This window comes from Myotis brandtii, unplaced genomic scaffold, assembly GCF_000412655.1.
Source record: "Myotis brandtii unplaced genomic scaffold, ASM41265v1 scaffold249, whole genome shotgun sequence".
NCBI classification, from domain to species: domain Eukaryota; kingdom Metazoa; phylum Chordata; class Mammalia; order Chiroptera; family Vespertilionidae; genus Myotis; species Myotis brandtii.
The window spans coordinates 2,173,349-2,185,967 of NW_005359430.1; the positions used below are offsets into that span (position 1 = coordinate 2,173,349).

General features: G+C 35.6%; 1 protein-coding gene across 5 annotated transcripts in view; it reads right to left on the bottom strand.

The window, feature by feature from the left end:
• Positions 1-12,619, bottom strand: part of ROBO1 (roundabout guidance receptor 1) — a 447,031-nt gene that overhangs the window by 35,433 nt on the left and 398,979 nt on the right. For 3 of the 5 annotated variants that reach the window (XM_005867332.2, XM_014540618.1, XM_014540617.1), the window contains 4 exons: positions 12,162-12,316; positions 6,586-6,921; positions 4,517-4,624; positions 480-624 (listed from right to left, as the gene is read on the bottom strand). In XM_005867332.2, coding sequence (XP_005867394.1) covers positions 480-624; positions 4,517-4,624; positions 6,586-6,921; positions 12,162-12,316 — 744 coding nt within the window. The remainder of the gene's footprint in view (positions 1-479; positions 625-4,516; positions 4,625-6,585; positions 6,922-12,161; positions 12,317-12,619) is intronic. The other 2 variants (XM_014540619.1, XM_005867333.2) reach the window with 1 other exon arrangement.

Here is a 12,619-nt window from a genome sequence, read left to right on the forward strand (position 1 = left end):
AGGAGGACCCAGGTGCAGGCCAGGCAGCAACCCCGGACCCCACTGGGGCCGGGGTTGTCAGACATCCTTCTGGTAGCCAGGGAGCCCTCAGGGGATGGGCCTAAGTCAACAGGTGGACATCCCCCAAGGGGTCCTGGACTGCAAATGGAGGAGGAAGGCCAGGCTGAGGGACGCCCACCCCCACCGAGTGCACAAATTTTGTGCACCGGGCCTCTAGTATATATATATTTGTGTTTTTATTTATGATTCATGATTCTTAGCTCCAAAAGAAGTTTCCAAAGCACAAGTTCCTTTTTTTTTGGCAGCACTAAAGAGGGTTTATAAGTCCTGCTGACCTATCGTGATACAGTTTTATTCAGAGACAAGTGTTTTTGGACTTTAGGAATCAGTCTCGCCTTGGTGATCTAGTTTAACAATTACTTAATATGGGCTTAAGAAGTCACATATTCCACTTACATACATTCTGAAATTCCTCTTACCTTTCATCCACAGAAATACTGAACTCTTCGCTGTTGCTATGAGGAGGAGGATGCGCCGGGGGAGGAGGAAGCAGATCTGCCCAGTTCATGCCGCCTTGTTTTGGTACTTTGGGTGTCCGTGCCCCTTTCTTGTGCCCTTGACTCCCTTGAAAACAAATGAAATTCAGTCTTTTATTTCTGGCCTCTAATATTTTTCCATTGTCTATGGGTTAATTATTTTCTGTAAATATGATCTTATTATAAATCATATATAGTGAGAAAAACACACTTTTCTTCATTAATTTTGAACAGAACTGTACAACAGAAGATGTACAATTTAATTACAAAATAAATAGCAAAAAAGCAATAAAACCATAAATGAATTTTATAAGTCATATCATTAATAGCAATCTTCTTACAGCAATTAATTGCACTATGGATTATCATCTAAAACAAATGAGCTGTAGACACACTTTCTGAAATTCCTTTTTAATATTTAATTACTGGAACTTTAAATACAATAGGATACAGATACAATCTATTAATGTTCCACTGTTGCACTAAATCACTGAATATATATAATTTGTACTTGCCCATTGAAATGTTTTAGCCACAATAGAATTACTAGTTTTTGTCAGAAAAGCAGGTGCAGATGAAAATAATTGCTGGAAGAACTAATATAACTAACAACAAAAGAAGCATAAAATTATTTTTAAAAAGGGAGAGAAGTATATTTAGCCATTGTTTCTATAAATTTATGGCTTGGAGTAAAATGATATTTCTTGCACATTCTTAGAAATTGGAAATAGCCCAATTATTCATGTGCCCAGGTGTTCATATTTTAGATTTGGCATATTCTTTAAACATAGGTAGTTGAACATTTTAGAGTATTCATTTTAAAATAACTTGGGTCAAAAGTTATTTTGAGATAATATGGTCTTTATCCTCTCCCTCCAATATGATGCATTTTAGATTCTTATATAAATTATAGACAATGGTTCTATAATTATTTTTCACACATGATCCCTCAAATTCTGTGAATTGTGTTGATCTTAATTTTTAAAACCCCTTTGAAACAGCTCCAAGTTACATGGGGTCTGAAACAGGTCATATGAGCCTCATTTATTTATTTATTTATTTTGTCACCTGGGAATTTTCAGTCAAATCTCAGTGTTTGTTAAGCCAGCCATTCTTGCACTGGTATGTTACTGCACCAAGCATGGGCCCAGAGACAGGCTATCACTAATAAATTATGATTGTCTTCATTCTTTCCTCCTGCACTCACTTGGCCTGTGTTGGAATGGCTGAGCACGTACTGTGGAGTTGACTATACCCAAAGCTTTCCTCTTGATTTACTGGCACATATCTACTTTAACAACTCCATCCGTGTCCTCAGACCTAACATCACAACAAAAATCTCTCCTACACTTCATTTGCTTGCTTCCTTCTCTCCCCTAATTATCACCAGATTTGACATTTTTTCATCTATTCATTGAATATTCACAGAATACCTAGTAATAAATAGCTGCAGAACATCAGGATCTAGACATTGAAGCTGAGGGATGGAGAAAGTCAATTGAATATTAACAACCCAGAATTATATTTTCCCCATATACACTAATAAAAGAGAAAGATGCAAATTGACAGTACCTTCATGATGCCCACCAGCCAATCAGGAGTGAATATGCAAATTAACCCAACAACGATAGTGGGTTAATTTGCATACACAGGCGCCAAGCGGCTGGGGGCGTCGCCATCACAATGGCGACGACGCAGGCGTTCTACATTGCCCCAGCCGCTCTGGGCCTCTGGGCAGTGTGGGAAGGCGGAAAGGCGGCTCCGGCTGGAGCAAAGGCGGTGCCGGCAGCCAGGGGAAGGAAGGCTCATTCTTGCATGAATCTTCATGCATTGGGCCTCTAGTTAAGTTATGATTTTTTAAATGGCTAAGAATTCAAAGATGAAATGGCATGAGATATCAATATTAACATTTTTTCTATGGTTTTCACAAGAGTAGATCTTTGAAAAATTTCTGTCAATTCAGGGTTTACTTACTTTAAAAAAGTAATTTGATAAGATTTTAATTTTTTAAAAAATCAACACATGGTAGAATAAAAATAGATATAAAAAATAAAGAGCTATTTCTCAGCTTCTTTAATTCAAATAGGAGAACACAGACTAGAAAATACCCAATCTCTATGTCTTAATCAAGGAAATATGGAAAAATGCAAATACAATCTACACTAATAAAAGAGAAACATGCAAATTGGTGTCACTCTGCTACGCCCACCAGCCAATCAGAGTGACTATGTAAATTAACTCAACAAAGATGGTGGTTAATTTGCATACTCAGAAGACTGAAGACTGAAGACTGAAGCGGCCACAGCAGAGAAGCCAAGCCTCACTGTGGCCGGAGGGAAGAAGCCAAGCCTCACTGTGGCTGGAGGGGAGAAGCCTAGCTTTGAGGCTTGGCTTCTCCACTGCAGCCGGACCAAAGGCCTGGGTCCCGGGTGCCAGAGGAAAACTGGTGCCAGCAGCCAGGGGAAGGAAGGCTTATTGCGCAAATCTTCATGCAACGGGCGTCTAGTCTATATATATAAAAGCCTAAGCAACTAGGCTTGGCGGAACAACCAGAACAACTGGTCACTATGACGTGCACTGAGCAGGCAGGCAGGCGAGCCTTTAGGAGCAAGCAGGAAGGCAGGTGAGTGGTTGGGGGCGAGCCGTCCCAAATTGTGAGAGGGATGTCTGACTCCTGGATGTCTGACTACAGGGATCGGGCCTAAACTGGCAGTCAGACTTCCCCCGAGGGGTCCCAGATTGCGAGAGGGTGCAGGCCAGGCTGAGGGTCCCTCACACCATGCACAAATTTCATGCACCGGGCGTCTAGTATTCATTATAAAAGAGAGGTAGGGACACTTGGCTAAAAGCACCTAGCAACAATTTTAGTCCAGATGTTTGGAAGTGATATTTCTACCCTGTCCTGGGGAAACATAATAGAGTCAAGATCAATTGGTTGTGTTCTCATTGTGGTGTGACTTGCCACATGTTACTTCTAATAATGAACTGCCTTTAATTAGAAAAACAAAACTTAAGTACTAGCAAGCTCCCATCTGCAGGCCCTATCAGGAAAACAGCTGGCAAACAGCTGCAACAGCATGAAGACCACAGGGAAGAGGCCTGAATGTGATTTCTGAGGTACTTGCAGACTTAAGTTGGGAGGTTGCTTAAAGAGGTTTTACAGCAAGAATTGAGGGAGTAGAGAGTTTACAAACTGAGGCAGGTTCCTATTGTACCTAGATCTCACAATATTGTTGCTGAGGCTTTTGATTCTCAAGTGTCAAAATTTTATGTGCCTTCAAATGGTAACATTTAGCAGATTAACTATATGTGCAAAATTTTTTAAATTATATTTTGGCTTGGAATTGGTGAAGGTGTAACAGCCTTTAAAGACTACTTCATGCTTCTGGCTTTATGAAAGCTCCCCAACAAGGAGGAAAATAAGATCCTCAATCTTTGTTAGCAAATAGAACATAAAATGGTTTTGTGAATGGAGAGTCCTTCAAATTACAGAGACAAGACCCATATTTGAAAGATTAAAATTATATGCATATAAGCATAACCAATGGACACAAGACACTGTGGGGTAGGAGAGGCCGGGGGAAGGTCATGGGGAAAAAAAAGGACATATGTAATACTCTTCGTAATACTTTAAGCAATAAATCAAAATTAAAAAAAATTATATGAAGTTATAGACATGTCATATATGCACTTCAGTTCATTAGCATTCAATTCATAATCTTAGAATGCAACATCTTTTGAAAAGAACTGCTGACTTTCTCTTTCATTCCCCTTACTTACCAGATGTACTGGGGAAAAAAAAAGACATATGTAATACTCTTCGTAATACTTTAAGCAATAAATCAAAATTTAAAAAAATTATATGAAGTTATAGACATGTCATATATGCACTTCAGTTCATTAGCATTCAATTCATAATCTTAGAATGCAACATCTTTTGAAAAGAACTGCTGACTTTCTCTTTCATTCCCCTTACTTACCAGATGTACTACTGCCCCGGTCGGAACTATTGTAGGATCCTCCTGTATTCTGGTCATATGATTGGTTGTATGGGATAGTTGGAGGAATTGTGTCATTTGCTCGATAATCTAGACATTTTGGATGAAAAAAATTAAACATTTATTTTCTTTTTGGTGCCTCGATCATTTACCAACAATTAGGCTTTTTAAACCATCATGTTGATCACTTGCTAAGACATGTGTAAATGTTCCAGAGGAAAAGTCAAGAAAAATTAAAGACCTTTAAACATGTATCCTTTAAGATTTATAAGGAGATTTGACTTGGGGTGGTAAACACATGACAAAATATACAGATAATGCACTGTAGAATTGTATACCTGGAACCTTATTTATTAACCAATGTCACCCCAATAAATTCAATTTAAAATATTTTTTAAAAATGATTTACAAAATACAAATTCTTTGCATCATTTTTTTCCATGAATTAGACTAAACACAGATGTGAACAAATCCTATGAGAGACTCTTTCTTCTCTTTAAATTCTTTGTAAATCAAGTTGGACAGAAATCAGATTTTCTTAACTTCTTACCTTTATAAATATAGTAACAAAATCATTTAAACAATAAGAAGTCAGGAAATACCATGTCTTTAAATCATAAAAAATAAGTAAAATAAAAAATAAAACTTGTCAGCAAGATTATATCTAATAAAAATATATCCATGATAAGAAAGCAAAGTATTTCAATCTGCCACCAAGGCAAAGGGAAAAGTCCAAATGATAAACTCACCACTGGAATGTAATGAGTAATAATCTGTCAGTCTAGTTGCATGCCAGGGTCTTTATTATAGTTTCACATACCAAGTCTGTTTACAAGCAGTCTAAACAATAAATCAGAGTTCTGAAATATTTGTACAGAGGGCTGTCAGACCTTTCCACAGTCCACAGTAAAGCCATGTACTATGGAGGAATACTGTAACAATAGTTTGAATCCTCACTGCAAACTCTATGATTGCAGAACAGTCTTATTCATCTTTGTCAGCCTTTGTCATGAACTTGTGCAAGAGTCTTAAGAAATATTTATTGAATTGGGTTATTATGCCAATCAAATGTTTTCTTAAACTTAGAAAAAAGCAAAATGCGTATTATTAAATTAGAACATATAACACTAACTTAATCAAACGAAATAGTAGGTTTAAGCTTTTGTGTAATCTCTAACTGTAATCTGTTTTATTTTTTTAAAAAGAGGTCCCAACTCAAGGCTAAAGAAAATAAGTCTATATCTCTAATTATCTACAATAAAATGTATCTTTTACCTGGACATTTATACAAAATTGCCTGATCTATTCAAATAAAAGCAATCATCTTTTTTTATGACATAACTTTACAAATCATGTTATTAAAGCTGTAGCCTGAAGGACTACAAAGAAATCAAATACCAGTCTCTTCAAGCTCACACATATTACAATAGAGAAACATTCCCCTCTGGCCATAAAATACCATTCTGCTGCGACAAGTTAACACTAAACTCAATTTATTTTAGGTTCTATCCTGACAGACTTCAATCAGGTCAACCAAAGAAACTTAGGTTCTACAATCATACAGTAACCGCATGAGGTGAGAGAGAGACAGCAAACTGAACCACTTCTCCAGTTCAATTTAATTATTTTTCTTCAGTTTGATATAAAAGTGCCATTCATTTATATGACCATATAGAAGCAATTATCTTCCATCCTTGACTGGGAAAATGGAATAGTCTATTTATTTAAAATGTGAGGTATTGTGACGGTTGTACATCTGCCTTATGAATAAAAGATCGTCTGTCCTAAGCAATCCCTCACCTACGATTAAATTTAAATTAATCTCAAAACCATTTGAAAATACTTATATTTATTTTAAAATCAATTTCCAAGGTTATTGTTGTGCTAATTAACTCTTTGACACTGGACATTTTGAAACCAAAGAAATAAGAATACTTTAGTGACAAAGGAAAGGGTTCGCTTGCTAGTGCCGGATGAGTTTCGGCACGTAGGGCAGAAGGGTTAAGGGTACCGATACAGAAAAGAATGGGAATGAAGGCAAAGCTCTTCACCTTTGTTCAATTTGTTTTGCTCCATGATGTTATACTGAATTGGTGCCATTTCTTGTTTCTGCTGCCCGGGCGGCTTCCAGTGCTTCTCGCCGGAGTCCCCACTTCCATTGTTCATATTGTTGCTGAGGTTTGACTGGATGAGCTGGGTGGTGGCATAAGGAGTGGGCTGCCCTGATGGATTGACAAAACGCCCATCCTTCAGATTTGGGCTATTGAAGGTTTTCATCTCATTGATTTTGTTACTAAGGTCCACATCACCATAAACAGTTGACTCAGGGAGCATCAGATTTGTTTGTTTGTTATCCAGTTGGTTGTTATAATTTGCTATACAATCAGCTATGTGCAACGAAGAGGAAAAGGAAAAAGTCATTCTCCATGGTTATTCGTTTTAAATTTCTTTGTAAGTAGCTTTGCGAGTCACAGTAAAATTGTTATGTAAAGAACAAATAGGCTCACATAAGATAGAAGGAAAGGACCAAGTATTTACATGTACTTTCTAAAGAAAACAATTAAAATTTGAAGAAATAAGAGAGGACACACGGAATTTATGTAGAGACTAAATAATTTTGAACTTCTGCTACTAGTGCTATATAGTAAATAATTTTCCCAATTTAAGATAACTTTTCTTTAACAACCCTATTAAGAGAAATACCACCAAAATAATACATACAGGAATATCTTTATGTGTCAAATTAAAATTTTCTAGTCTGTAGTGATTGAACTACTTGAAGCTACTGGTTAGCTATTGAAACAATAGAACAAAGTGTATAAGTTCAGAATCCAAACAAAGAAAAAACAATGTTGCCCCCCCTATCAAAGAACATGAGATTTAAGTATTTTAGAAAGTACCTCTGCTCAAAAGATATGAGGAACAGAGGAGTGATAGTACATAGTGCTCAGGAAATTTTATTAGTTATTCTCCTGCTCATGTAGGATAATCATTGTCAGGGAAAGACGCTAATTATTTTTTCATGGTTTTACAAAGTTGGAGGGACCACAATACCAGATATTAAGTTATACTACAAAGCTACTGTAATCAAAACAGCCTGGTACTGGCACAAGAATAGGAAGAGAGATCAATGGGACAGAACACAGATCCCAAGAATGACAATATTGATGGCAAAAGGAATCATAAGTAACTGGGGTAATTTAATAAAATAAAATATGAAATAATATCTATTATGTCTACTATCTCAATTTCCCTTTAATTTTTCCTTCATTGAAATATTTGAGAATGAAATAACTGATATATTTATATAGAAATATTTAAAGACTGCTGTTAAAATATTTATAAAGTAGGAGAAAGTCAAATCATAATTTAAATTTAAAATTTTTTAAAAAATTAGTGAAGCAGCCGAAACCGGTTTGGCTCAGTGGATAGAGCGTCAGCCTGCGGACTGAGAGGTCCCGGGTTCGATTCCGGTCAAGGGCATGTACCTGGGTTGTGGGCACATCCCCGGTGGGGGATGTGCAAGAGGCAGCTGATCGATGTTTCTCTCTCATCGATGTTTCTAACTCTCTCTATCTCTCTCCCTTCCTCTCTGTGGAAAATCAATAAAATATATTTTAAAAAAAAATTAGTGAAGCTACAATGATAAAAATACCATTATGTTATTCATGCAGTTCCTAGTGGCACCAATATTAACAGGTCACCTTGAAGATTGGATATCTTAAAAAATGATAAATGAACATGGTTGATATTAAAGATGCAAACTTAAATATGATCTTAAGAAAAATTGCAACTTCCCTATATACTAAGTTCGATTACTTGTCATTTCAATAATAAATGATCAGGGAGCAGAAATATTTTATTCATCTGGCCTTTAGCAATTCTAATTTCTAGGTATTAACTTTTGTTGAATAGTGGTTAAGAAATATTATTAAAGGCCACACAGATTTGGCAACATCATTTCTCTTCCCCAGTCTTTCTAAGTGAGTGCTAGGACTTTCTGAGATAAAGGACATGTTCTCTTCTGTATCGTGAATACAGTAGCCACTAGCCACATGTGGCAACTGAGCACTTGATTGTGGCTAGTAAGAATGAAGAACTTTAGCAAATCTTATCCAGAAATATATGAGATCATACACCATGACCAAATGGGATTTATTCCAGGGATGCAAGGCTGGTACAATATTTGCAAATCAATAACCGTGATACATCACAAAAACAAATTAAAAGACAAAAATCACATGATCGTACCAATAGATGCAGAAAAAGCATTGAACAAAATCCAACACCTATTTTTGATAAATACTCTCAGCAAAGTGGAAATAGAGGAATCATACCTCAACATAATAAAAGCCATATATGACAAACCTACAGCCAACATAATACTCAATGAGCAAAAACTAAAACAATTTCCCCTAAGAACAAAAACAAGACAGGGATGTTTGCTTTCACCACTCTTATTCAACATAGTACTGGAAGTCCTAGTCACAGTGATCAGACAAGAAGAAAACATAAAAGCCATCCAACCTGGAAAGGAGGAAGTAAAACGCTCATTATCCGCAGATGACATGATATTGTACATAGAAAACCCTAAAGACTCCATAAAAAAAAAAAACAAACAAAAAAACACCTACTAGATTTAATAAAGGAATTTGGCAATGTAGCAGGATACAAAACTAATACCCAGTAATCGATGGCATTTCATACACCAATAATGAATTCTCAGAAAGAGAAACTAAATAATCTCATTTATGATAGCAACAAAAAGATTAAGATACTTAGGAATAAATTTAACAGAGGAGGCAAAAGATTTATACTCAGAAAACCACAGGACATTGAAAAAAGAGATAGAGGAAGATATAAACAAATGGAAGAATATAACAGTTCATGGATTGATAGAATTAACCTCATTAAAATGCCCATACTACCCAAAGCAATCTATAGATTCAATGCAATCCCTATTAAAGAACCAATGGCATATTTCACAGGTATGGAGCAAAAACTCCAAAAATTTATATGGAACAAAAAAAAAGATCCCGAATAGCCATAGCAATCTGGAAAAAGAATAAAGTTGGAGGGATAACAATACCAGATATCAAGTTATACTACAAAGCCACTGTAATCAAAACAGCCTGGTACTGGCACAGGAAGAGGCATATAGATCATTAGAACAGAACAGAGACCCCAGAAATTGACCCAAGCCATTATGCTCAATTAATATTTGACAAAGAAGGCAAGAGCAATCTCTTCAATAAATGGTGCTGGGAAAATTAGACAGTTATGTGCAAAAAATTGAAACTAGACCACCAACTTACACTATACACAAAAATTAAATCAAAATGTATAAAAGATTAAAATGTAGGATGTGAGACCATAAAAATCTTAAAAAAAACCATAGGCAGACAAATCTTAGACATCTCTCATAGCAATATGTTTTCAGATTCATCTCCTAGGGCAAAGGAAACTAAGAGGAAAATAAATAAATGAGAATATATCAAAATAAGAAGCTTCTGCACAGCAAAAGAAACCATCAACAAAATGAAAAGGGAGCCCACTGTATGGGAGAACATATTTTCAAATGAAACATCTGATAAAGGGTTAATATCCAAAATATATAAAGAACTCATACAACTTAACAAAAGAAAGACAAACAATCCAATTAAAAAATGGGCAAATGACCTAAATAGATATTCCTCCAAAGCAGACCTTCAGATGGCCAAGAGACATATGAAAAAATGCTCAAAGTCACTGGTCATCAGAAAGATGCAAATTAAAAGGACAATGAGGTATCACCTCATATCTATCAGAATGGCTACCATCAACAAGTCAAAAATGAGAAGTGCTGGCGAGGATGTGGAGAAAAGGGAACCCTAGTACACTGCTGGGGGAAATGCAGACTGGTGCAGCCATTATGGAAACATTATGGAGTTTCCTCAAAAAATAAAAAATGGAATTACCATTTGACCCAGTGATCTGACTTCTAGGAATATATCCTAAGAAACCAGAAACACCAATCAGAAAGAATATATGCACCCTTATGTTCATAGCAGCACAATTTACAATAGCTAAGATCTGGAAACAGCCCAAGTGCCCATCAGTAGATGAGTGGATAAAAAAAGCTGTGGTACATTTATACCATGGAATACTATGCAGCAGTAAAAAAAGAAGGATCTCTTACCCTTTGAGACAGCATAGAGAGACCTGGAGAGTATTATGCTAAGTTAAATAAGCCAGTCAGAGAAAGACTAGTATCACATGATATGTGTAATCTAATGAACAAAATAAAATGATGAACAAAATAGACCCAGAGACATAGAAGTATGGATCAGACGGTTGAACCTCAGAGGGAAGGCCGGGGTGGGTAGTGGGTGGGTGGGAAGAGATCAACCAAATAACTTGTATGCATATATGCATAACCCATAGGCACAGACAATAGGGTGGTGGAGGCCTGGGGTGGGGTGCGGGGGTAGGCTATAAGGAGTCAATGGAGAAAAAAGGGACATACATAATACTTTCAACAATAAATATGAAAAAAAATAGAATTCTTCATTTTAAATTGTATTTTTAAAATTTCAATAGCCACCTATAGCCAGAGGCTACCATATTGGACAACACAACTCTACATATTAATTTAAATGACTATTATAATTTTTTTTCTCATATAGAGCTCAGCATGGTCTTCCTTTTATAATTATGTGACCATCTGCCTGAAGGACAACTAGCATATGCACCTTTGGAGAACATGGACTTGGGTCACTGGGTTATTTTACATTCCTATCCATATCTATTGGGAGTTCTTTCCAGGTCAGAGTTATAGATTACACTACGATTGCTCTTTATATAACATATATACCATCTTTACTTAAATGCCATGTTCTGTTTCCCTGTTCTTAATTCAATGGGTTATGAATTATTTTACTTCTGTAGTCATATCTTCTGATTCTTTACGATTCTTTTAATATTCACATATTGTGAATATTGAGGTTTTTTAAAATAAAAATCATTTATAATTTTTTGTTTAACCCTTCAAATTTTACGTACTACACATTCATATTTTAGCATGACATTTTAGCAAAGTATTTTACTTGCATAAATTTCTGAACCAAGAACGTACAATACAAAATAAAAGATGAATACACATCTGCAAAAGATATATATTTCTTATGTCACCAGGATTTACTTGTATACTATAAAAATGTGAATTTAAATTTCAGTTAATTAAACATTTTTATTATTGTTACATAGTTGTTATTATTACTGCTATTAAGAATTTGGTTCTCTCAAACTATAGATTTATTCACATTTTGATGTTTTATTCCCAAAATGTTGAAAATAATTAATTACCATTAAAAATTATAACTGCAAACATTTTTATGAAGATGAAAACTTTTAGATAATTTCATTTGTCTTAATTTGATTCCTATTCTGGAGTTTATATTCTCCATACTCCCATCAAACACTGGGAATCATTCTTGTGGGAGAATAAACTGTGAAGATGTAGGGATGGAAAAAGTAAATAGGCTAGACAGCTAAAACATACTCAGAATTTCATGAAAATGTTGATCAAGTTTTCCCTCCCAATGTAGGGAGGGAAAGAAATTTATCAAGATGTCTCTGGGTCTCTAACCTGGGCGACTGTAGGTGGTGAGGTTGCTGTCACTGTTCCCACTGCCTGCTGTACAGCAATTGATGGAGCAGTCATTGTGATTGTTACCAGTGTTAGGCCACGTGTCTGCCAGCCAGGGCTGGGCGGCAGGTTCACTGATGTTGAGAAGTCCCGGCCTAAAGAAAAAAAATATATTAAGCAAATGTTATATAAATAGCAAATAATATTTCTAATTCAGAATTTGAATGAATGATTTATTTCATTACTATCACAAATAATTTGGCCAACTATACTGAATGACATTATTATTCCTTTTATTTTACAGACAAGGCAACTGTAATGTAATATTCTGTGATGCACCTCAGTTTATATAACCATAACTTTGTAAACTGGCAATGCTCTACTCCATCTTTAGTCACTGACTAAAATCAAACATGAAATTTAAAAATATAGAGACATGTATTTTTTAGTGTTTTAGT